The sequence below is a fragment of the Amphiura filiformis genome, chromosome 2, assembly GCF_039555335.1.
Source record: "Amphiura filiformis chromosome 2, Afil_fr2py, whole genome shotgun sequence".
NCBI classification, from domain to species: Eukaryota; Metazoa; Echinodermata; class Ophiuroidea; order Amphilepidida; family Amphiuridae; genus Amphiura; species Amphiura filiformis.
Genome location: NC_092629.1, coordinates 88807768 through 88835700, shown reverse-complemented (window position 1 = coordinate 88835700; position 27933 = coordinate 88807768). Strand labels below are relative to the sequence as shown.

Below are 27933 nucleotides of genomic sequence, written 5' to 3'. Positions count from 1 at the left end.
AATCTCTAAAAAGCACGGTTTTACTCCTAGGCCCTTCGAAGGGCGCACACCACTAAATAATCTTCCCATTGAAATGCGTGTAAAAACACCAGTTTTGTTTGCTCGTTTTGAGTCCTTTTCGGCGCTTTCTGAGGAATTTAATGATAACCAGTCGATTGCAAATCGATGAAAGTTTAACATATGTTTCAATGTATATGGGTAGTCTTCCACCTCGTTTTCCCGGTAGGAGCCGCTAAACAGCGCCCTCACTGTTTTTGACATGCTCTCATGACTGTAAACCCGTTTCTGCCCATTTTTTAATACGCGGACCTATTTTCTCGATAATTATAAAATGCGACTTTTTAGCGATTCAAATTCATGCACAGGCTTTGCACTTTTATTTAAGCTATAATTCGCTACTCTTTCTGATTATTAGTCCAAAGAGCAGCCCATAATACCTCAAAAACTTTCTGTATTTTTCCGGAACTTAGTAGGGTTGCACAAATGGCGCATTGATTTAGTGGTGTGCTCCCTAAAATCCTTCCGCATTTGGTGTACCCTTCATAGTTCCGATAAAAAATAGCACCTAGATGCGAAATATATCGGCGTCCCAAGGGAACCAAATTTGAGTGACTCTTGGTTCAGTTGGTTGTTTTGATAAAAACGATAGAATAGGAGCTCAACATTACAAATCTGTTCAGAAAATGTTCTGAATCGAATGTAGGCCTACATGGGCAATTAGACCCTCGGGGCCTCGGAACAATATCATGGCCGGAACTGGTAAGGAGGCGAGAGTGTCGGCTGAAATTCGGGATGGCGCTGTTCAGGAGTTCGTATCTCTTAAGTTTGTCTCAACTTGTCCCAAAAAATGAAATTTAAATAAAAGTTTAATCTACGTTGATTCGATCAAAGTATTAAAAATGTTGTTACATGGGGTAGAAAAACAAACTTACTTTCTTGTATTTTCTCGTGTATTTCAATGGGACGATTATTTAGTGGTGTGCGCCCTGCACCGACAACTGAAGTTGCCGAACTTCTAAAAGTTGTCAATTCTTGGAAATGGCGTACGTGGTTATTTACCAAAATTGGGAGTTCTTCGCGACGTCTAGGTAAAGGTTCAATTAATCAATGTGTTGAATAGAATGTGTGCCTTCAGTTTGTGAGCAGCCTCAGCAGGTAATTATTAATCAATGTAATTTAATATTTTGGCCTAGCTAGCACCACTTCGGAGTATTATTCAGTATTAAAGCTTATAATATTAAAACTGCCCATGGGCTGTGTACAGTAAACATAAGGGGTATGGTCCCGGGTAATGGTGCGATATAATATAGTAGTTAATCAAGAATATAGTAGGGAATTCTCGAAATGGTCAACCAAAAGTCGCCCCCCCACCACTGGTCATGCCAAAAAATCGTTGCCCCCTTCACATGCCAAAAACCCTTGCCCCGCCCTTTTGACGTGTCAACAAATAAATCTTTGCTTCCCCCTTTGCACCTTGGTCATTTCATGCCAAATCAAGACACTTGTTGAATTTTAGTATTTTTTGATGCAACTTTCCCACTTCCCTTGAAATACACACATAATTGTCCAAAGTACCAACCCAGTTTTTACCATGTGGGAAGTCCACAAGCACAAGCAAATTGGGTAATATTGCTGCCACTTACATCAGAGGCTGTGCAATAATTATGTGTACCCCGGCCCGGGGTGGTAAATTTTCAAAAATTTGCCCCTCCCCCCTTTTGACATACCAAAAATTCATTGCCCCCCTTACACATACAAGATTTTGGGGAACCCGAGTTTAAAACCTTAAATTGTCTTATCATATGCGAGCGCAGCGAGTAGGAAATTTTGCATATCTGAATGTGTTCCTAACATTTCCTACCTTTTAGGGCGTAAAATAGGAATGGTGCCCAAAATATCTGTGCCAAAAAGCGCTTGCCCCCCCCTTTCGACCTGCCAAAAATCACTCCCCCCCCCCTCTCGACCTGCCAAAAATGCTTGCCCCCTTTTGGCCTGCCAAAAAATCTTTGCCCCCCCCTACAATTCACCAGACCGGGCCCGGGGTACACATAATTATTGCACCACCCCTCAGTTGCATGTATTTCAGTGGGATGTATTTAGAGCCGGTGATATCATTGGGTTACAATGTGATGTGGTTGATTCTTTTGCATAAGTTGAATTTATACAGAAGTTTGCTTGTGACCTGTAGCCACGGATGTTACGCTGCCCCGGCCAGCGATCCCTTGGGTATATATGTGAACTGCATGCACGCACAGTGGTTTTAATAGTGAGCTTTTATAGTGACTTGGTTCTGCTTCCCCCCTTGTTGGCTTGGCCCGCCAAAAAGCCGCCCCCCCCCCCAGCTTGCCAAAAAATCTTTGCTTCCCCCCTTTGGCCATGCCAAATTTTTGGGATCCGAATCTGCAGACCTTAAATATGGTCTAAATTATATTGCAAGCGCAGCAAGTAATGGAATAAATTTAATATCATAATTTTAAACATCAATTTGTCTTTCTAATACAGATACATGAAGAGTGTAAGGAACAATATCAGCATTTACATGTTGAACATGTATGTCTTGTCAATTAGAATACTTCCAACCAATCATACAAATGTAAGCATTGTAGGCGACTTACAGTCAATCAAGGCACAAAGCAAAATTACATGAAACTGTTACCCCATAGCTAGGTGTCAACCGTCTGTTCTGATCACATACAACTATAGGGAGGTTTCATGTACGCCACGGATCACTAGCCCTAGAGGCACAACAACGATATTGGAGCATGTGAAAATGAAATACAGAGTGCTAATATTCGTTAAAAAGCATGGGTTTGAATAACGCGCCAAAGATTCACAGAGGATGATAATAGTTTGTCCTCCACCACACTTGACTGACTCTCAATGCAGGTCATTTTTATCAACCTTTTAACCTTTCGTGCAAGCGCCCTATAGCAATATGAATGGAAATATTGAACAATATTGTGATGTGCAGGATCGTCAGCACTTGAGATTATCACAGGGAACTACTGAGAGTTCCTCACAGCAAAATGACACAACTAAATGTGAACCAGATTGTAACAATTTTGAAATTTGTCAAACCATAGAGAAACCATTACCGTGTAAATACTGTGGCAAGAGTTACATGAAAAGTTTTATGACAGCACATGAACTTACCCACACCAAAGACGGGACCAAAGAGACCAGACGCCACCAATGCCAATATTGTGGAAAAAAATTCATTTTTGCATGTACAAGGATTTCGCATGAAAGGATTCACACAGAAGAGAAACCATATCAGTGTAAATATTGTAACAAGAGTTTCTCACGGGCAGATTACAAGAGTAGTCATGAAATGAATCATACGGAAGAGAAACCGTATCAATGTAGATATTGTGAAAAGAGTTTCTCAACTTCAAGTCGCAAAACTGTACATGAAAGGAGTCACACCAAAGAGAAGCCATACCAATGTAAATATTGTGAAATGAGTTTCTTACGGGCTGAAGTCAAGACTAGACATGAAAGGTTTCACACCAAAGAGAAACCATACCAATGTAAAGTGTGCAGAAAGGGTTTTACATGTGCGGATAAGAAATCGAGACATGAAAGGTTTCATGCTAAAGAGAAACAATATTCACGCACATATTGCAACAAGGGTGTCCCCAAGACAGGTTTATCTCAGACGGAGAATGAAAGAATTCATACCAAAGAGAAACCATACCAATGTAAAGTTTGTGGAAAGCATTTCACAAGTGTCTACAAGAAATCTAGACATGAAAGGACACATGCCAAAAGGAAACCATACTTACGTGAACATTGCAATTTCTCAGAGTCTCTAATTAAAATTCACAATGAAGATAAACCATATCAAGTAGAACCTTCAGCGAATGATGCCATATATTTCCAACCATACAAGTGTAAATACTGTCGATGGTTTTACAGTGATGTCACATGTTATGAGAATCATATGATAAGACATAAGGCTAAATTGCACAGGTACTGGTACCAGTGTCAACCCAAACCATCTTTTCCTGTGACAGGAAAGAAACATAGTACAACTTATAATGTGAATGTTAATAATGAGGTAAAGGAGAGCAACTGCAATATTGTACAGTTCCGTCATGCGCAGGATCATCAGCACTTGATATTATCACAGGGAAACGTTATCACTGCAACTACTGAGAGTTCTTCAAAGAAAAATGACGAGACTAAAAGTGAACAAGAAAAAAGTAGTTCTGATATCAGTCACTTCATAGAGAAACCATTTCAGTGTAAATACAGCGAAAAGAGTTACATGAAAGGTTTTATGACAGCACACAAACTTACTCACACGGAAGAGACCAGACAATGCCAATATTGTGGAAAGAGTTTCACATGCGCCAGCCGGAGAAAAGAACATGAAAGGATTCATACCAAAGAGAAACCATATCAATGTAAATATTGTGAAAAGAGTTTCAGTAATGCAGGTGCTATGGTAATACACGAAAGGATTCACACCAAAGAGAAACCATACCAGTGTAAATACTGTGCAAAAAGTTTCTCAGACTGCAGTTCGAGGACTGCACATGAAAGGATTCACATGCAAGGAAAGCCATGTAAATATTGCAACTTGTGTTTCATGCGAGAAAGTGAAAAGACTGCTCATGAAAGGATTCATACTCAATGTAAATATTGTAACAAGAGTTTCTCACAGGCAGATTACAAGATTAGTCATGAAATGAATCATACCGAAGAGAAACCGTATAAATGTAAAGATTGTGAAAAATGTTTCTCAACAGCCAAGTACAGGAATAGACATCAAAGGATTCACACCAAAGAGAACCCCATCAAAGAGAAACCGTATCAGTGCAAATATTGCAACAAGAGATTCGCAAGTAGTTTGCCTCGGCATGAAAGAATTCATACCAAAGAAAAACCATACCAATGTAAAGTTTGTGGGAAGCATTTCGCACGTGTGGATAAGAAATCTATCCATGAAAGAACACACACCAAAGAGAAAGAAGAGTTTCGTAAAAATTGCAATGAGCGTTTCTCAGAGGCTGTCAAAATAGTTAACAATAAAGAGAAGCCACATCAAGTAGAGCTTTCGGCGAATTATTCTAGATTTTTTCAGCCGTACAATTGTAAATACTGTGGACAGTTCTACAGTGATTTTACATGTTATAAAAAACATATGATAAGACATAAAGCAAAATTACACAAGTACTGGTACAGGTGTCAACCGTCATTTCCAGTGACTGAAATTAAACATATTACAACTTTTGTGAATGTCGATGAGTTTAAATGCAAATATTGCACTAAGATTTTGTCGTGTACAGGAGCGTTTCATTTTCGGTTAGCACCCAATAGTATCCAAATCGCAGGGAAACTGTATGAATGCAAGCATTGCCAGAGTTCATCAAAGACAAGTTCTGAGACTAAATGTGATGATACAAGTCATGAAATTAGTCTTGCCAAAGTGAAACCTTATCAATGTAAATACTGTGGAAAGTGTTTCACACAATCAGGTAGTAAGACTGCACATGAAAGGATTCACACCAAAGAGAAACCATACCAGTGTAAATACTGTGCAAAAAGTTTCAGAGAGGCAGGTACCAAGAATTCACATGAAAGGATTCACACCAAAGAGAAACCATACCAGTGTAAATACTGTGCAAAACGTTTCACAGAGGCAGGTACGAAGAATTCACATGAAAGGATTCACACCAAAGAGAAACCATACCACTGTAAATATTGTGGAAAGGGTTTTTCAAGATCAAGTTACAGGAATGGACATGAAAAGATGCACACTAATAGACAAGCATACCAATGTAAATATTGCAACATGTGTTTCATGCGAGAAGGTGCCAAGACTACTCATGAAAGGATTCATACTGAAGAAAACCCATATCAGTGTAAATATTGTAACAAGAGTTTCTCACGAGCAGATTACAAGAGCAGTCATGAAATGAATCATACGGAAGAGAAACCGTATCAATGTAGATATTGTGAAAAGAGTTTCTCACAGGCCACTGCTAGGAGAGTGCATGTAAGGATTCACACCAAAGAAAAACCATATCAGTGCAAATATTGCAACAAGAGATTCAGACATTCTGGTAGTTTGACTAAACATGAAAGAATTCATACCAAAGAGAAACCATACCAATGTAAAGTTTGCGGGAAGCATTACGCATATGTGGATAAGAAATCTAGACATGAAAAGAGACACGTAACGCACCCATACTCATGCAAATATTGCGACAGGTGTTTCTCAGACCCAGATAAAAAGACTTATCATGAATATTGGACTCACATATTCCATGCCAAAAAGAAAACAAATCCAAGTACAGAATGTACCTCATAATAACCTGCAGCCATGAAACACTTTTGAAGATGCATGGCTTTGCATAAGATAAGACACAAATGACATTATTACATTGGGACTGGTCAGCTATTAAAGGAGTATTTCGTGATCCTAGCATCCTCTATTTATGTCATTTTTCATTAGATATCCACGAAAAAACCTATTCCCAAAATGTCAGTTGATTCCAATTTTGCGTTCGCGAGTTATGCATGATTATGTGTATTACACTGCTCCATAGACAATGCGTTGTAATTTCACGATATCTTTGCTAAACGAATTAATCTGCAAGAAATATTTTGTACCTAAACATGTAGCCAGAGGTTTCCAGTGATATAAAAATCTCAACTTTTTTTGTGAAAAGTGGGGGGATGAGGCTGTGGATCACGAAATGCCCTTTTAAGTTCAACTTCAAGATGAAGAGAGGAATTTCAGTGTTTGCAACTTGTAATATTTAGAATATGATTAATTAGCATTGTATATAAAGGATGGTCTTTCTAAAATTTGTTGCGGTTCCAGGCCCCAAGGGGCAGGAGCCATTATTATCGACAGAAAATGTGACAGTCTAGTGTTGACACATTTTTTTTACCACCCACACGGATAATCTGCCGAAGGCACAAAACATGTCTTCTTGCTCATATTCATCAACAAATGGCTATGATATTCAAGTTCAATTGCAAGCAACACAGCAGGCCTCATGCCCGGTACCCCAGGTCAACATAAAAAGTGGTAACCATGTGTGTTCTAAATTTCACAGAAAAGGGGTATTTTGTTGACTGAAATCGCGGACAAATCGCAAAAAAAGGGGTATTCTGAGCATAGTCTCCGCGAAATTTAAAAAAAAAAGGGTATTTCACAGGTTCGTTTGATCGATGTCTTCAGCCCTACATACATACTGTGTAATTGCCAAAGGAATCTTGTAAATTCATTCCCTTTCCAGAGATATCGGCAAATATATTCGATTTGTATTTTTTGTCCCGGGTTTTTTTGTCTATCGACAGACAGAAAATATACAATCCTATGGCTATGGACCATTGAAAATATACGTTTTGGTCCATATCTCGCCAACGGTAAGTCCCGGCGGTAAGTCCGATTTTGGGGAGTACAACAGACACAAAGTAATGTTCATACTTGCACATTTTGTACTTAATATATTAAAATATTTGGAGTCATCGAAAAGGGGTGTCTGGAAATCTTCTCATTGAAAACCTTGAAAAAGGGGGTATTTTTACCCTGATTTTGTCAGTGATTTGGCAAAAAAAGGGGGGTAAAATCAATGAAAAATCAGTGAAAAGGGGGGTTTTGAAAAAAGGAAGAACACACATGGTTACCACTTTTTATGTTGACCTGGGGTACCGGGGCCTCATGCGCCAAGATGCGCACATTTAGCATTTTCAGGTTGCTTATTGCCAACGATCATATTCAATATATTTATAAGAGTCACATATTTAATAAATAGCTTTTATTCACCATTTAAGGTGGTACTACACCCCCTGATAAATATTGTGACTAATTTTGCATTTTTCTCAAAAAATAACTACACACTGGTAACAAAAGTTATGTATATAGGGGCAAGGAATCCAATTACTTCACTGAAATTTCAGTGATTCACGACAAGTGGCTCATTATATATGTTAAGAAATGAGGTACATTTTCTTATCATAAATAACGTACCGCTTGTCTGAGTCACTGAAACCCGGTGGGTTCAGTCTTCACTGACGATGTGTACGCATGATGGTTCCAATTAGGGTACTTTTCAAGAAATGTGCGCGGAATTTTCGAGGACAAAATTGTTCGCGATTGTCCAAATTAGGGGTGTTTTGGAGCAAAATTGTCCTTGAAATGAAAAATAGGGTGTATTTCTAGGACTTTCATCCGCGTTTTACCGCTACAGTTTTCGTTATTGTCCTTATTTCCCGTGAAATAGGGGGAAAATTCAAAAGCGTCCTTGAAATTGTTAAAATAGGGGTATTTATTTCGGAAAAATGTCCTCGATTCCTCGTGATAAGGGGGTGAAATGAAAATCGGGGCAAATTTTCCTTGATTTCGCGCAAAAATAGGGGGTAAAATTGCTGCAAATGTCCTCGATTCCCCGTGAAATAGGGGTCATTTTCAAATCCTGGAACGGTCATACGTCCTACCTTTAAATACAAACTGAACCCACCGGGCACTGAAATTCCATTGTAGTATTCCAGTCTGGATTCCTTGCCCCTATAATAATATAACTTTTGTTACCAATGTGTTATTTAATATTTTTTGAGAAAAATGCAAGTCAAGGGGTGTAATACCACCTAATGGGAGTTGAATTTTTTCGTGTCCTATCTTCAGTAGATAGCAGCATGATGTGTTACCCTTGGAATTTAAGCTATGGTAGCAGGTTCACGTTTGATACATGTTTTCTTTGTAATTTAAGCCAGATTTCTGTAGTAGATACATGTAGTGCAGCATGCATGTTACTATGGTTTAATGTATCATCAGTAGATATCAGCATGTACCTTTGTAATTTATTAAACGTTATCTTTAGTAGTTAGCCGCTTATGATACCATACGTGTTTATAATTTGAATCTATTTTAGTCGATAGCAGCATAATAATGATATGTGTTTCGTAATTTAAGTTTGAATATGAAATAAGTTAATTTGTTCAAACCTGATGTTTTATTTATAACGTTTACCCAACTTGCACCTTAATGGAATCCGCCAATTTGTTGTGTTTGTAGGTCAACAGGGCAATTTCCGACATGTCATAATTCACACATCCCCCATATAACGGCCAAAATATAGCCAGTGGGGTTTCTTTTGCTTTGCCTCTTTATTTCTGCATGCTTACAATGGACAGAACCCCTTCCTGACAGTTATTACTAAATAATGTTACGGATTATTTTTTTCACACCCGCCGAAATGTTAGGGGTAGGGGTAACATATTACTACTTTATTTTTTTCAGTACACTTAACTTAATCAAGTTTTATACCAGTATTTAGCTATTGAAATACTGAACAAAAAGATACAAAAAGCATCACAATAGCTCATACCATTGAGGAGTTATGGCTTTTTCAATCTCAAAATTAGGCGAAAATTGCATTTTTTCCCAAATCAATTGTCACCCTGACCCCCAACTTTCTAACCCTGTTACAAAAATAAAGAAATAGATGTATCCCTTTTAATGATTTGAATATCACCAGGGCTCGAAAAAATGTAAATTTCCCGGGAATCAAGCAAAATTTCCCACAATTTATAGCATGTTTTTATACACAAAAGGACACAATTTCCCTCCAAATACCAGAATTTCCCTCCAAACACCAACATTTCCTGGGAATGAGCTTCCCACATTCCCCACTTTTTCGAGCCATGAATATCACAAATGTACCCTTGTCACATAATTAGCATAAACAATTATGCACTACTCAGTAGTTTTCATATTCATACACTCACAGGAAATTAGCAAGTCAAATTTTTTGTCACCCCAAAACGGCAATTTTCGGCCAAAACAATGAATTTTTCTCAAAATCAGTGAAAATTAAGGGGTTTTAAGTACCAAAATCTGAAAATATGTGACATTTTACCCCTAGAAACATATAAGTAATCAGGAATTTTCATTGTTTTCACCCCTAAATATTTTTTTCACACCCGTGTCCGCCAAAGTCAAAGCTTGAACGCTATCTTCAGTAGATAGCTGCATAATGATACGTGTTATCTTCATAATTTAAGCTATCTTTAGTAGATAGCAGCATAATGATAAGTGTTGCCTTCGTAATTTAAGCTATCTTTATTAGATAGCAGCATAATGAAGCATAATGATACGGGTTACTTCTGTAATCTTTCTATAGGGGCCTGTGGTAAGCATTTTAACCGCAATCTAAGTAGTCCACTTGGGTATCAAGCTAACAGTGGGCGTACGGTGACTGAACAGATCAGGAAAATCTATCAATTGTGCACACAATCGGAGTTTTAAATGCATAGCCTGAGTATGCACAATGGCAAGTGGACTACGGAGAAGTCTAGGTTGGGGCATGCAATACAAGAAACATGTTGTACACAGCCTTCTTGACCACCTTTTTGACTTTTCTTTTTGGGTTGGCACTTTTATTGTTTTATTTTAATTAGTCAATATACTGCTCCTATAGGTGCTTTTGTGCAATTAGCATTTCAAAAGCTTTCTATTTCTTTGTCTTCAAGAAGTCAAGTATATTGTATATTCCTCTATCTTTCTCCCTCCTTTCTCCCTTCAGTAGGGGGCGGGGGCCCAAATAGACATTTTTTGCCAGGCTTATTGATAATAATCGTATGGTATTGCATATCGTATGAATTCCCCATCTCTCTTCCCTCCCCCCTCTCTGTTTTTCCTCTCTCTCTCTCTCTCCTCTTTTTCCTTGCACTAGGGGCGGGCAATTTTGACGGGGGTGGGGTAGACTTGATAGATTTTCAAATCTGATCTTTTTAGTCACCGTACTCCCTCTGTTGACTTCCCAAGTGGACTACTTACTTTCGATTGCGATTAACAAGTTTAACACGGTTGTCTATGGATGAGATTGTCGGATTTCTGGCCTACTACAATTGGCCATGATGTAATGCATCTTTAAATGGATCTGGCTTGTGATTGGTCGCCCAGATCTCGTTATGGTTTAAATCCTCCGGGCATGTGCCGTTACCATTGATATAAACTATTGTACACAATGAGCGCGTCTTGTACGTACAGGCTATTGTATTTGCGGTTAAATTGGATTGATAAACAATTATGATTGACAGTGTGTGTTAGGGACGAAGTCCCCGGTCAAAGTCCTGTTAAAAATGCAATGTTCATAGTCGATTTTTAACTCGGGCTTTTGCGATTATTAAACTGATAGATTCTAAAATTAGAACTGTTCAGTACATGTATTTTGAAGTGCCATTATAATATGTAGCATTCCATAAGCCTACGTAGGGCCTACTAGTATCCTTTACTGTTACTGTCACTTGTACTAATATAATAATTTTATATAAACTTTTTTCATAACGATTTACTAGTATTGTGATGTAATAAAATAATATCAGTATAATATTGAGTTCAACTGAATGCGTTCATAATGATTGAATAACATATTTTTATTTATCGAAAATCGACTATGGCATAGTCTAGGGGGGGGGGGCAATCGCCCCCGCCAGCTACGCCACTGCTCCGCATGCAATTATTTCAAGAATTGCCCGCGTCTAAATAAGATATTCTCGGGGGGGTAGGGCGCCAATTTTGTTTCTTGCCCCGAGCGCTACCAATCCTAGTTACACCGCTGATAGCAGCATAATGATACGGGTTATATGAAATAAGCTATCTTTAGTAGATAGCACAATGACGATATGTGTTACCTTTGTAGTTTAAGCTATCTTCAGTAGATAGCAGTATAATGATACACGCTATACCTGTATTTAAGCCCCGGGATGTTGAACGATATTAGGCGCTAGCGTAAACGCACAAATTTTCAGATATAGGCCTAATTCCATTTTTGAAACTTTCTAGCTCCGCACTTTTTCTTTAATTATTTTTTTACCGCCCTCCTTCTGCAGCCCCTTCCTTTTTACGGGACGATTTGGAAATTTTGCCACTGGCCGCGCTGCCTCGCCGGTATGCTTGCTCGTGCCATTTGAGTATTTGCTTTGTTGCCAAACCCCTTGAGCAATTTTGAGAAAACTAAAAAAAAATCATCAAACAAAGTACCGATGGAGGTCTCAGGTTTGCAAGCCTGGGTAAAATGAGCATCCTGCCAAAAACTACTTTTGATGAATACTCATGCAGTGATTTTTTGATGATTTGTTGATGTGTTCTCAAGATGTAAGTGGATGTAGGCCGTATAAAATCAATGTTTTGGTTCTCGTCCAGAGAATTTTTATGTTATTGATGAAGGAGGGAGGTGGTTTTTTTTTCAATATTGTAAAATTAGCATTGTAGTAGTTTTCGGTCTTTTCCAACAGTGTTCGAGGAAACGATGAGGCCTTTTTTTTTTTTTTTTTTTGTGAGAACCCCCTAGAGTAGGCTACCCCAAAAAGACTTGGAAGTCAGGCGGCGGATGACATAGAGAGAGAGAGACGGGCAGACGGCAACACTGCTCAGCCGTATGGCACTTAAATTTCGACCTTTTATCACCCTAATCCTGGTTAAAAGCTCTTAACCAGGCTGATCTAGGCCAATCAATAACTGTTTGCCTATCACAAAGGTACTGGCCAATTATGACGTCAATTAATCAATAACTGCATGCATTGGTCTGCTGCTTACTTGGTTGAGTTTGGCTGGGATGGCTACTCACCTAGGAAAAACTGTCACTCATACAAACAGGGCGACTACGTTGAAGACATTGACCAATAGAATTGCTTTTTGGACTCATGATAGAGAAAAAATGACAATGATTGACATGTGAGTTAAGGAATCGGTTGTATGGTTCGCATATTTATTTAATCTATTGCCATTCTATTTCCAGTAATGTTTAAGTTCTAACGAATGTTTGATGACGAAAAATCGATAATGTGTTACATATAATATCTAGCAGAAATATGTTATCGATTTTACGTCATCAAACATTCGTTAGAACTTAAACATTACTGAAAATAGAATGGCAATAGATTAAATAACGTAGATATGTTACATATACTGCGCCAATAAAGTATCCTTACACTTGGAAAAATAATCACAATTTCCAAACTGAACAATATTGGGGTAAATTTGTTTTTTTTATTAGATGCACTATATAATCCGGCACATTATGATACTCTAATGAATCCAATGTGACTTCAAGAAGCAAAAGTTACAAGCATTTGATTAGACGAAAGTCCAGTTTTAAAAGTGACAAACAGGCCTATTCGGCCACAGACTAGACATCTGGTTTGAGAGTGGTGAATGGCTAAGTTATGCGTTTGGCTTTAATTTAAAACAAAAGGAACAAAAGAAAACTGAAACAAAAGAACTGACAAATAAAATGAAAGTTATGAAAAGTACAGAGAAGTAAAAACTGAAATAAAAACTGCTTTAAATAACGCTTCATTGAAGAAACTGTGTTGTCTCTTTGTTGCGCTTGTTGGAATCTTTTTGCGCCTTGTATAGGCCAGTTTGTCACTTTTAAAACTGGACCTTCGTCTATTCAATTGCTTGTAACTTTACTTCTTGAGGTCACATTGGATTCAATGTGGTGTCATACTGTGCAGAATTAGATGGTGCATCTATTAAAAAAACAAATTTACCCCAATATTGTTCAGTTTTGAAATTCTGATTATTTTTCCAAATGTAAGGATACTTTATTGGCGCAGTAGACAATATTTTATGTACAATAAAAAGTCTGCATACTGCTTTAGAGCATGTTTAGAGAATGCACGGCGTTCACCACCTGTTAGAAGTGGTCATTGTTCTCTAATAAACTTATTTATAATGTAGGCCTACATGTGTGAAGACCTGTGTGAAGATTTCATAAATCATTCCAAAGTCTTAAAAAAAAGTGAATAATCTTAAAAAAGAAAAAAAAAATCTGACAAATCCCAGAAATTTGAGGAGGGAGGGGCTAGGGGACGAGAATCTAAACATTAATTTTATACGGCCTACGGGGTTTTGCAACAAAGCTCTACATTTGCAAGAAGTAGAAATTGAGGGCGTCACTGCCACTCGGCCACCTGGAGGTGAGCAGCAGGCCTGGTGGGCAGATGGGATAGGGACTCTAGTGGCTGCTCGGTTATTCTGCCACTGACTGTGCATGCAAGCATAACAGTAAATTGAAAAGCGCGCGCATCAAAGTTGTTCAATTTTGGCACACATCCTTGTCGAAAAATGTCCTCATATGTGCCATTTATCCCAATTGTTTGAATTTTTAATATATGGTGTGTGAAATGGAAACCTTTCTTTGACTACCATCGGGTCTTTTAAAAATAAATTCGTTTAAGAGCTACTACCTGTTTTTATGGATTGTTGAAAATCCCTCATAAGTCAATTGAAATATTGACCTTTTGAAATAAAAAAAACATTTAGCTGAAATACTAATCTTTCTTAGCATGTAAATTATTTTCATCGACAACGAATGGCACACTTGAGGAAAACGAGTTGAAACATAATATATCAAAGTGAATTTAGAGGGAGTAATATTACAAACCATAGCTCTAAGCCATTGTGTGTGTCCAAGGCCACACCATTTTTGTATACACGGTACCGGTATAGTAGAATTGCGGTTCCTTTTACCAGTTGCCCTCCCATATTAATCCAGATAACAAAATGTTAATTTAAAGTCTCATTGTAAATGAATTTTTATTTTTACTATTCGGATTTGGCTTTGAGCAATGGTGACACATACCATGTTTACAAAAAAATTAAAATTCTATTCCAGACACTGTCAAAATGTCAAACTTTGCATTTTTGTATTATATTAAAGTAATTAACTGCAGTCACTATGATGATAGACTATGCCATAGTCGAATTTTAAAATATGTTATTATTAGTCATGATGACCCCATTTCGTTGAACTCAAAATTATACTGAAGTTTATTCAAATTAAAGTATTCAATAGTAAAATGGTCATAAAGAGTTAAAATTATCAGACGATTAGTGACAATAAAAGTAATTGAATGCAACATTATCTTGCATAATTATAACGGCTCACTTTAATACTGAACAATTCTGATTTTTGAATCTACCAGTTTATTGATAGCGAACCCCCGAAATGGGTCACTCCCATTGTGGCATGTAGCCTACACCATCCGCGATAATGAAAACGCGTAAAAAGGGTCGTTTTTCGTGGGTAAGCACGATACGCGCGTATCGCGTTTAGGGTGTCAAAAACATGAAAAATTGGAAAACAGGGTAGCAAAATTGCAATTTCTAAATACGCGGAAATGAAATTTAGGGTATGAAATTTGATGTTAGGAATGAAATCCCTGTTTAGGGTGTCGTTTTAGCCATGGAAGAAACTTTCTTCCATGTTTTAGCCAAGGGTTAAATACTTGTTTAGGGTGCTTTTCAAAAGTTGATTATCGCGGATGGTGTACAGGCCACAATGGGAGTGACCCCCCGGGAGCGAACCCCGATAATTCAACTATGAACTTTGAATTGTAAGCAGAACTTTACCCCCTGGACTTTGCTCTCTAAAAACACACAGTCAAGCATACTTGTTTATCAGTCCATTAACCACAAGTACGCGCTAGATGTTTGATAAGAGATTAACTTTCGCGTCAACACAAAAGCGCCGCAAATACCACAGACAGTTGTTTACGGTGTAGTAAATGGTAATGGCGCGGGCCCAGACGATTTAAACCAAAGATGCATTACATCATGGCCAACTCTCCATAGAGTCCCGTGTTAAAAATCCTGACCGCAAGGCAAATTGCCAATGTCAGTAGTACTAGTCCACTTGGGAAGCTAACAAACAGAGGGAGTAGGGTGACTGATCAGATGTGAAAATCCATCAATTGTGCACACATTAATTAAATCAGAGTTTTAAGCTTAAATACAATATCCAGAGTATGCACAATGGGCAAGTGGAATACGCGGGGTAGTCTACTATGATGAATGAAAAGACTTTCATTAGGCTAAATATTGAAAAAACCCAAAATTACTCATGCCTAATTTACATAATAATATCATGAATACATAATTAGCTGTAATTAGCTAATTTGCATAATTAATTACTTTTTGTGTATTTTTTGTTTAATATCAATTGAAAGAACTTTGTATACATTTGCTACTTATAATATCACCCTGAAGTTAGTGGTGAGCGCCCCTGTAGTGGACGAGCTGTGTTTAATTAAATCAATTATATCTGCCTATCGATTGAATTGACATTGAATACACGGCCATGCGTTTTGAGTTGGGCCGGTAATGCGTTACATGTTTTCGCGAGATGAAAATTGCATGTTTTTTCGTTTATATGCATACCTTTCACATATTATACCCAACATATATATAAGAGTATACATTTTCTTGCTGCAAATGAACCAAGGAATCCAAAAATGCACTTTAAAATGGCACAGGGTGTAATACTAAGGAGTTATGGAACTGAAAATACCAAATATTTTAGGGAAATAATGTAAAATTTGACAAATTAAAAAAAAAAGTTAGCTTCACCCCACATATTTAAAAGTTCCATATTTGAATTCCTCTCAGTCAGAGCTTTAAATACATATATAACATCATAGGGTTCAATAAAATTGCAATGATTTTGCGCCAGCCTCTTTCAGGGCATATTTTCCCATTGACTTCAATGTGTAACCCGAACGGAAAATAAAATATGCAAAATTGCTTCTCAGAGCAAATTAAATTACCTGGAATATGATTGTATGGTGTTATAGTATGCAGTTTAAAGTGAATTGTAAAAATGTGAAAAAAGAAATGGACCTCTAGCATCATATGACCCCTGGGGGTCACTTTTATCAAATTTGCTCCTCCTGATCCTCCTCCTCCTGATCATGGAAGAAAGAGATGAGAAGGAACCACAACGACTTCGATCGGCCAAGTTTTAATCCGCTTATCTATTGACGCATGAAAAGAAAAGCTATCAATGGTACTTACTTTCATGTATGATCCATTTACCGCGATCGATGCTTGGCAAAATCATTACTGGAAAAATTTATAACAAACCCATCCACGAACAAACAAACGCTACCCAGAAGTAAGATTATGGAATTTCACTGATGCTCTGAACATGTATAGTAGCTTTGTTTTGGGATCTACAGTCAAACTGTTTTCTTGATCGTGTTGTGTAGAAAATGTCCTATAAAACATCGAAAAGGTAATCAAAATCGGCCGGTTTTTGCTGAGTTTCATCTTTAGCAAATAAGGTAAGATTTTGGTGACTTTTTCGATGAAAAATAGATGTAAAATGTTCTTAAATAATGCACAATGTTCCGGTTGAGTCCGGTACATAAAACCTGTTTAATTTAATAGTTTATATATGTATAATCGTAACTAGCTAACTCGTTTCAGTGCCAAAGACTGCCAACTCTGAGAAAAAAGTCATCAAAGTTCGGAAAAATTGGGCAAAATGGAAGAAAAAGATGTAGGCCATCAATGACCGATGATCACGTCACCAAAGAAAATCCTATAGGGTGCTTGCACGGAAGGTCATTAGTTCAAATCATCCTTCACACACGCTCCAGAAGACATGCAAATACATGGAATACAATACCAATCACCTATTTAACGCGGGGTATTGATCAAAGTAAATCCTCATGAATAACAATGTCAACTAAATGTCGGTAAAGGGAGTGGACAAAGTGAATGCGTTCGTTGTGGTTCCTTCTTATCTCTTTCTTCCATGTCCTGATCCTCCTCCACCCCTCACATTATGCTAATTAGATGCAAATTATTCAAATGTGAATAACTTTTTACAACTTTTTTTAAGGTTTACTGTATTGGTCTCATCACAAGCTTTAATTTGACACCAAATTTAACTACTTAGGCTGTATATTAACTGAGAAAATTAAAAAGATGAACCCTAAAATGTCGCGCGCATGTAACATCTCCACCTATTTACTGGCCCAACTCAAAACGCATGGCCACACACGTACACAAATTCTGTTCAAAATTGTTCAAATGCCATCTGCTTCTCGTCGTCAACGTATTTCGGTTTAGCCAAGTTCCTGTAGCCTCAGTCACTCCATCCGTTGTAGATATCGAAGTCCCAATATATTGGAGAATATCATCAACCTTGGACTTGTTCGAAAATTTCTAACTTTCGTATGAACAACCGATAGCTAGCTTGTGATATCCACACAGCCTCCACACATTAAACTATCGTGTCGTCGTGGATAGTAAGTAGATAGATTTCTCGATCAACCTTGGACAACATGTTTAACGGTTCGGTCATCATGATTTGATAATGATATGATCATATGCATCATTTATTATGATGTGCATGTGAGTTATATGTCTAACTTGTATACATGTACCATGTGTACAGCCCGGGGTACAGCCGTTCTCCGTGCGTGAGTCCATCACTTGTGTCTTGTCAGTGACAGTGTAGTCACGTCGTCAGTTGATCGAATGTAATGAATGTGATCTATATTACGATAACATTAAAGCCATAACATTTCTGTAAAAATAGATTAGTATTTATTTTCCATAGCTTTTACTGTCTTTTTTTTATTTGATTTATTGATATGTCCCCTTTTAATTTTGAGCCGAACAACTGTAGCGCCCATGCATGTTACTCCCACGGTTGTAATACGGAATTTATTTTATTTATGAGTGTCATTCAGTGATGATGATCAGCTATTCAAGGCACTGTTGAAGTCAGCTCCGAATTTTTTAAATCTTTGCGCTAATACCTATTTGCATTGGCGTACGGTACTCGGGGGGGGGGGTGTTTACAGGTGAAACACGGTAACACCCCCCTTGGGTCTGCCAAAAAATGGGGGAAAAAGAAAAGATCATGGACCGTTATAGCGTTACGGGGCCTATTTAACAAATTTTCAACTTTTTTAAACTAAAATTTTACACACTTTCGGGTAATAGTGCCAAAATGGTCCACTATACACTTCAATTAGGTCTCCATTTTGCAATTAAGTTGCTTAGTTCTGAGGGGGCACATCAGATGCCCCCTGCGTAGTGAATAAACAAGTGGCCATTTTTGCTTTTGCTCTCGACATTTACCAATTGTATTCATGATCTGGTCCATGGGGGCCAAAGGCGGCAAATTTGAAACTGAGATATGAAGTAAATTTATAGGACCACATGCAGCTGATGGAACTTAAGACTTGTTCACGAAAGGCTTCATGGACCGTCATTTCACAAATTTTACAAGATTTTACAATTTACATACTATAGTGTCAAAATTGTCCCCAAATCGCTTAAAGGTCTTCATTTTCCAAAAGTTCCTTAATTCTGAGGGGGCACCCGTATATGTGACCTGCTACCACAAAATGAGTGTAAAGTCGCAAGTTAGTAGTTTTAAGACATGTTCTCTGTTTCCAACTTCCACGCACCTGTTCAGGCCAATAGTATGTCTGTATGTTGTGAATGGGGTCACATTGGGCCATTCTCGAAGGACACACTACTGTGGCTTGCAAAATGAGCCATTCATGAAGGACACACTGGCTTGTACCAGCTTTACAGGTACATGCATGGCAAACAAAGAACATTGTATCAACTCAGCTCAGCAGCCCTGATGTCTCGAAACTACCTACAAGTTGAGACTTCCATCATTTCATATGGTAGCAAGTCATATACCGGTATGTCATCATAAATAAATGTATATCATTCATATTGATTCATTCTACATATTTCAGATAGTGTGATCTGTTGATGTGCAGTACGTTGTAAACTACAAGCACTCCATCATCAGGATACAGTACATGCAGCTTGAAGCCAATATCGCCTTGTTTGGTTTGCCTGCATCTTGGATGGATTAGTCTAGACACTTGAGAGCTGATTGAATGTTCCATGTACAGGTGCGCATATATTAAACTTCTTGTGTTTTAAATCCCGATTACCAGTAGTCTTAGGGTATTTAAATAAAGGCACTTAATTTGGCACAGTGGGTGGTCTTCCTGTGTATTTCAATTGGAAACGCGGGATGCATGTCCAAATTTTCTAGCAATTTTGTCATTTTTTTGCAACTTTGTAGTATTATTGAAGAGTTTCTGTCGATAACTTTTTTTTCCCATCGACCAAAATTTAGTTCTTTAAATACTGAAAAACAGAATCCCCATATGTATAATTAAGTTGCCTATTAAATTTCAGGCAATTTTGATGATATTTGTCTGAAAAATTCCTATTTCTTAGCATTGTAGCAGATCTACTGATCACTTGGTGGTTTTGGTATGGTGGCGCCTGCCCATGGGTCATGTGGGCATTAAATTTAACTAGTGCCTTTTATTTAATACCCTATGGTAACTGATTACAGAAAAATATTTTTTCACAGCTCACAGAAATAGCCACTTGGTCCTTATTAATGGTCACACGCCAGTAATTTTACAGTTATGGGAGGACAAGATGTTGATTCAGCTATCAACTAAAGTATTTTGACCAAATACAAAATATACTTATTAATCTAGTGCCAATTTTCAAACTGTATACTTTATTTTGATACACCCTGTATATATGGACAGGTTAGGCCTACTATTAGAAACAGCCTGTCCTGCATTTTTTATGGTTTTTTCCCCCTTTTTTAAAACCCAATGAATCTTATTTTATGCCGACGAAAATGAGCTTTAACCTTGTCAGTACTGACAGAAACTTGCAGAATGTTGTAAACCCATATCATATTAAACTCTCACCAAAAAGAAAGGGGGAAACCCCAATTCACCCATGGTGAAGAAATGTTTAGAATCAGCAATCGTTTTTGTATTATATCTTTCAGAGAGTTGGATACATGATTCTTCCATGAACTACAAGGACCACCAGGATAAAGCTTCTATTTCAGCCAATAAAATATGATCTTGTCGTATTTGCTGCATCACTGATTGAGACACAAGTTGGAACTAAACTGTTGCATGGCGAATTAAGGTGCGCTTCCAAAGCTTTACATGTATAACCTTGAATCACATCTTATGAGGAGAAACGAATAATTATGCTTGAAATAAAAAGGCCTCTGAAAACTGCTAGTGATGTTAATTTTACGTGAAAACTGCTGTATTTTGCCAATTTAGCAACAAAAAAACCTCACTTTTCCAAAAAGGTGGGGACGTGAAACATTTTTTTATGTGCCTTGTATGTAATTTAGAGCTATGAAAGTAAGACTTGTGACACCGTTTATTTGTACATTTTGTAGAATCTACTTTCATTCTTTGGACAGACTGAAAGCTCATGTTAAGAGACATATGATCAAATATGTACGCGCTCGTAGAGATAATCGGAGTTGTGCACGGTGTTGCAGACAAAAGAAATTTGACCGGTGTTTGTATTGTCAAAATAGATTTGCACCACTTGCAAAACATAGAACCAAAACCGAGCAGAAAACCAGACTGAAAATGTATACATGCAAGTATTGTAAAAGTGATTTTATATCGTGTGATAGTCTGAAAAAGCACATCAGAACTCACATCAATAGGAAACCCTTTCAGTGTGAGTTTTGTCAGAAATGTTTTACACAAAGAAAGGATCTCAATATTCACGTCAGAATTCACACCAAAGAGAAACCCTATCAATGTGAAATTTGTGGGAAAAGTTTTGCACGAAGCGATCATCTCAAAAGGCACATTATAAATCACACCAACGAGAGACCCATTAAGTGTGGATATTGTCTAAAATGCTTTGCAGACGAGAGTTCTCTCAAAAGACACATGCTAACTCACACAAAAGAGAGACTCTACCAGTGTAAGTTTTGTCAAAAATGTTATTCCCAAAGTGGTTCCCTCCAGAGACACATAAGAATTCACTTCAAAGAAAAACCCCATCGATGTGAGTATTGTCAGAAATGTTTTGCACAAAGAAAGGATCTCAATATTCACGTCAGAACTCACACCAAAGAGAAACCCTATCAATGTGAATTTTGTGGGAACAGTTTTGCACAATGTGGTAATCTCAAAAGGCACATCAAAACTCACACAAAAGAGAAACCCTTTCAGTGTACATATTGTCAGAAATGCTTTTCACAAAATGCGCATTTAAAACAACACATCAGAACACACACAGAAGAGAAACCTTTTCAGTGTACATATTGTCAAAAGTGTTTTTCACAAAATGTGAATCTAATAGGACACATAAGAACTCACACCAAAGAGAAACCGTATCAATGTGAATATTGTCAAAAATGTTTTGCGGATAAAAGTTATTTTAAAATTCACATCAGAATCCACACAAAAGAGAAACCATATCAATGTGAGTTTTGTGAAAAAGGTTTTGCACAAATTGGTGACCTCAAAACACACACCAGAACTCACACTAAAGAGAAACCCTATCATTGCGAATATTGTGAGAAATGTTTTGCAAATTCGTGTGGTTTTAGAAAGCACATCAGAACTCACACCAAAGAGAAACCATATCGGTGTGAGTTTTGTCAGAAATGTTTTCCACATAATGAAGCTCTCAAAACACACATCCGAACTCACACCAAAGAGAAACCCTTTCAGTGTACTTACTGCCAGAAACGTTTTGTACAAAATGTGCATTTACAAGGGCACATCAAAACTCACACCAAAGATAAATAAAGCCTTTCAGTGTACATATTGCCAAAAGTATTTTGCACAAAATAGAAATCACAAAACGCACATTAGAACTCACCAAAGAGAAACCGTATCAGTGTGAATATTTCACAACCTTGAGTGATCTTAATATACCAGAGCTCACAACAAAAATGAACAAGAGAAATGCTATATTAGTAATTTATCAATGCACTCCGGTGCATCTTAATCTGTTAATATAATAAATAATAATAATATTCATGATTAAAGAGCATCCTGTTATTTCTATGATTTCCGTGGCAATAGAAATGTTGAAATGTTTGATGTCAGATTCTGATGCTTAATAACACTGCACTCTCGGACAGTTTCAGTATATAATATAGCCTACTGTACAAGGTAATAATTATAATAACTAATAGTTAGAATAATTTTCAAAATGCCTCCTTTGGCCTCCACTAGATTGTGTCATATAATTTTTTCATAATTAAATAATTGAGCTGTACATTGTAACTGATTACATGTGTACTACTACTTGCAACACTGCATGGTCACCTAGCTACAGTTTAGGAATATTTATCATCTATTTTTCTTCACATTTCAGATATTTGAATAGTTTATGTAAAATTTCAGTGACATGCAGTTGGACCTACATTTAACTACAGGTACCTCCAGCCACCAGGATCAAGCTAGTAGTATTGCAACCAGTGATGTGGTCTTGTCCTATTTGCTGCTTCACCAAGGCAAGATTGCTTGAACTGAACTGATGCATCCAAAGCTTATATGGCATTGAATGTCATCTCAATTCTCATGAATGACAAATGTGCCATGCTCGAATCTTCTTCATACAAATTGTAATTATACTTCAGAAGAACTATGAAAGTAATTCTCTTGAATCCGTTTCCATGTAGATTTTGTAGAATCAACCTTTATTCTTTGGACAGATTGAAAGCTCATGTTAAGAGACATATGATCAAATATATGCGTGCTCGTAGAGATAATCAGTGTTGTGCAAGATGTTGCGAACAAAAGAAACCCCATCAGTATGAATTTTGTCAGAATTGTTTTGCACATAGAAAGGATTTCAATATTCACGTCAGAACTCACACCAAAGAGAAACCATATCAATGTGAAATTTGTGGGAATAGTTTTGCACGAAGCGATCATCTCAAAAGGCACATCAAAACTCACACCAAAGAGAAACCCTATCAGTGTGAGTATTGTCAGAAATGTTTTGCACAAAATTTTGGTCTTAAAAGGCACATCAAAACTCACACCAAAGAGAAATCATTTCAGTGTACATTTTGTCAGAAATGTTTTGGGCAAAATGCGCATCTAAAACAACACATCAGAACACACACAGAAGAGAAACCATATCAGTGTGAGCTTTGTCAGAAAAGTTTTGGACAAAGAAGATATCTGAATATACACATGAGAACTCACACTAAATTAAAACCCTATCAGTGTGAGTATTGTCAGAAATGTTTTGCACGAAAAGATGCTCTCAAAAGGCACAACAAAACTCACACTAATGAGAAACCCTATACTTGCGAGTTTTGTCAGAAATGTTTTGAGCAAAATCAAGCTCTCAAAATGCACATCCTAACTCACACTAAAGAGAAACCCTTTCAGTGTACATATTGTCAGAAACGCTTTACACAAAATGTACATCTAAAACAACACATTGGAACACACACAAACGAGGAACCCTTCCAGTGTACATATTGTCCAAAAAAATGTTCACAATATGTAAATCTAACACGACACATCAGAACTCACACCAAAGAGAAACCATATCAATGTGATTTTTGTCAGAAATGTTTTGCGGATCAAAGTTATTTTAAAACCCACATAAGAATTCACACAAAAGAGAAACCATATCTGTGTGAGTTTTGTCTAAAAGGTTTTGCACAAAATGGTGACCTCAAAAAGCACATCAGGACTCACACCAAAGAGAAACCCTATCATTGTGAGTTTTGTCAAAAAGGTTTTGCACAAAAAGTTGACCTCATAAAACACATCAGGACTCACACCAAAGAGAAACCCTATCATTGTGAGTTTTGTGAAAAAGGTTTTGCACAAAATGGTGCTCTCAAAAAGCACATCAGGACTCACACCAAAGAGAAACCCTATCATTGTGAGTTTTGTCAAAAGGTTTTGCACAAAATGGTGCCCTCAAAAAGCACATCAGGACTCACACCAAAGAGAAACCCTATCATTGTGAGTTTTGTCAAAAAGGTTTTGCACAAAATGTTGACCTCAAAAAACACATCAGGACTCGCACCAAAGAGAAACCCTATCATTGTGAGTACTAAGAGAAATATTTTCCAAATTCGTGTAGTTTTAGAAAGCACATCAGAACTCACACCAAAGAAGAAAACCCTATGAGTGTGAGAGGCTGTCAGAACATGTCAAGAATATGAACTATAAATGCATGCTTAGTAGAGTAATGTATAGTAAAACCATTTAACGTATGACACAAAATGCTGCAGTTGCAACAAAGCAACCTAGCTTTATGTAATTCTGGCTATACATGTTAAACTAGACAATGTACCAACAAAATGGTATGTATATATAATCCATCTCAATACCTTTATGCTAGGTTATGAATTTAGATACAGTAAAAAATAATTAGGCATGCAGGGCGCTGCAGGCACTATAATAGATTGGAGCGATGGAAAAAGGTTAAATGGCATTGGGCCTCGACAATTGTCCAAAGTAGGTCACAGAATTATAAAAGTGGTCTCCTAACTGCATCATTAAAAAAATTATAATATCTCAAGAGGTGCAATTTGTATTATCTTAAACTTTCTTCGTATTAGCTAGTAGATTTAGCATGCCCCCCCCCATCGATCTGAAATTTAAAACAAACAAAAAACGGCTTGTGCCCTTCCAATCAGACTTTGTGCCCCCCAATCATGGTCGGTGCCCCCAATCATGGTCGGTGCCCCCCCCCATATGATGACCCACACTACGCCACTGTGATGAATCCACACTTTTCCAGTAGCGTATACGTGAACATTGATATGGTTTCTTGTTAACAGAAGCGTGCATGCTTGTGAGGGCATAAAATGCCTGGAATTTGTTTGTTTACATGTTGAGTTCAGTTGGAGGTAGCGGCTAAAGATTGCCATATATTTTATTTTGTAGTTTTATTGCTGATATCAACAGAGAGGTCACTGATCTTCTTGTAAGGTTGAGTGGCAATGACTATAATTAATTAGTCATTTAAACTGACATTCTTCATGTGAATTAAACGCAATCTTTAGCTTGTTTTCATTGTTGAAAGCCATTCAATCATGTTGCACCACTGTTCATCACCGTTTTACAAATGTACCCAACACGTCTGCATGGTTTACATCGCTTGTGCAGCTATAAACCTGCCCTCACGAAGTAACCATTCATTCAGACACATTGTTAAATGGTGATGAACAACAGTGAAACAAGATTGAATCCCTAAATACTACTATGTGTAGCACTGGTCCCCTCTAACATATTGTAGGACTATTTATCATTTAATGTGTTTCTTCACATTTCAGATATTTGAATATTTTATGTAAAAATTCTGTGACTTGCTGTTGGACCTACATTTAACTACAAGTACCACCGGCCACCAGGATAAGCTAGTACTATTGAAACCAATGATGCATGGTCTTGTCACGTGCTGCTTCACTACAGGCAAAGTTGCTTGAACTGAACTGAACTGATATGCATTCAAAGCTTTCATTGAATGTCATCTTCTCATGACAAATGTGCCTATGTTCCTTTATAATTATACTTCAGAAGAACTATGAAAGTAATACTCTTGAAACCGTTTACATGTAGATTTTGTAGAATCAACCTTCATTCTTTGGACAGATTGAAAGCTCATGTTAAGAGACATATGATCAAATATATGCGTGCTCGTAGAGATAATCAGTGTTGTGCAAGATGTTGCGAACAAAAGAAATTTGACAAGTGTATGTATTGTCAAAATAGTTTTGCATCTGACAGTTTCATAATACATACAACTAATAAATCTGAACAGAAAAGGTATAGGTGTAACTTTTGTAAAAGTAATTTTGCATTGTGTTATAAGCTGATATGTCACATCAGAACTCACACCAATAGAAAACCTCATCAGTGCGAGTTTTGTCAGAAATGTTTTGCACAAAGAAAGGATCTCAATATTCACATAGTAACTCACATCAAAGAGAAACCGATCAATGTGAGTTTTGTGGGAAAATTTTTCACAGGGCAGTAGTCTCAAAAGGCACATCAAGATTCACTCCAAAGAGAAACCCATTCAATGTACATATTGTCAGGAATATTTTGCTTTTAATAGTCACCTCAAAAGACATATCAGAACTCACACCACAGAGAAACCGCATCAATGCGAGTTTTGCGGGACTAGTTTTGCAATAAGGGGTAATCTCAAAAGGCACATCAAAACGCACACCAAAGAAAAACCCTATGAATGTGAGTTTTGTGGGAACAGTTTTGCACAAAGCGGTAATCTCAAAAGACACATCAGTACAACTCACTCCAAGGAAAAACCCTATCAATGCCAGTTTTGTGGGAACAGTTTTGCATTAAGCTGTAATCTCAAAAGGCACATCAAAACTCACACCAAAGAGAAACCCTTTCAGTGTACATATTGTCAAAAATGTTTTTCTGAAAATGTGAATCTAATAAGACACATCAGAGCTCACACTAAAGAGAAACCGTATCAATGTGAGTATTGTCAGAAATGTTTTGCGGATAAAGGTTATTTTAAAATCCACATGAGAATTCACACAAAAGTGTGAGTTTTGTCAAGGTTTTGCATTTATGATGAGAATCATTGTGAATTTTGTCAGAAATGTTAATTATATTATTATATACTTTTGAAAGTGAAAAGCCAAAAAAAAATTGTTTGCCCATACATGTATAAAGGAGACAAAAATTTGGAAGGTCGGTAGGTTGATCTTTTTTTTTTGACCAGTGTTTTGATTGTCCGCGGGGGGTCTTAAAAAAAATTGTATGGGGATGTGCCACGCAGAATTTTTCACCAAAAACACCCAAAAAGCATCCAAATTTTCCCTAATTGTGCGCTTTTAGCGGCACTTTTGCCCAAATTGGGCACATGGTCTCCACTGAAAACCCACCCATCGATATTCCAAAATCGATGAAACGGTACCCCAAAACCGTGGCACATCCCCGTATACCTTCAACCATGGAGAACCCCCTCCGGGTTGAATGTATTTTTAGTGGATTGCACCCTCAAAATATTTTGGGAGAGAAAACATGAGCAAGCATGAAATTTTAAGTGTTTCAACAAAAACAAAAGCAATCCAATATTTTCATGTTTTCTGGGTTGGTCTCAAAGGGCAAACAAACACTTTTTGGCCTTATATAGGATCAGAGGTCACTCGCACTCGAATGTATAAAGTGAGTTTATATAACAATAATGCCTCTTGTACTTAATTTTGAATTTATGCTGCTGAAAACCTGGCATTGGTGTGTCAATTGATTCATACTGTATTGGAATTGAAATGAATGCTCAGAATTTAATTGAAATTGATTAACTGTTTTATTCACTGC

General features: G+C 37.3%; 1 protein-coding gene and 1 long non-coding RNA gene across 6 annotated transcripts; one reads left to right on the top strand and one right to left on the bottom strand.

Annotated features, from left to right (window-relative positions):
• The first annotated feature begins 1008 nt into the window (after positions 1-1008).
• On the top strand, positions 1009-26782 carry LOC140146797 (uncharacterized). 5 transcript variants are annotated; one of them, XR_011858311.1, is made up of 4 exons: positions 1009-1155; positions 19540-19701; positions 20613-20758; positions 22976-24095. XR_011858311.1 is itself a non-coding variant. In XM_072168679.1 (2 exons), exon 2 carries the CDS (start codon positions 2936-2938, stop codon positions 6317-6319), a length of 3384 nt encoding a protein of 1127 aa, XP_072024780.1. In that variant the 5' UTR covers positions 1009-1155; positions 2503-2935; the 3' UTR covers positions 6320-7005. The 5 variants fall into 5 exon arrangements, 1 of the variants encoding a protein (XP_072024780.1); XR_011858312.1 differs by lacking the exons at positions 1009-1155; positions 22976-24095 and adding exons at positions 17817-18063; positions 25911-26782; XR_011858313.1 differs by lacking the exon at positions 1009-1155 and adding an exon at positions 17817-18063 and having other exon boundaries at positions 23037-24095.
• On the bottom strand, positions 6927-7806 carry LOC140146798 (uncharacterized). Its single transcript, XR_011858314.1, has 2 exons — positions 7679-7806; positions 6927-7010 (listed from the first exon to the last, which is right to left on the bottom strand). It is a non-coding gene; the product is annotated as an uncharacterized lncRNA (long non-coding RNA).
• Positions 26783-27933: the final 1151 nt, after the last annotated feature.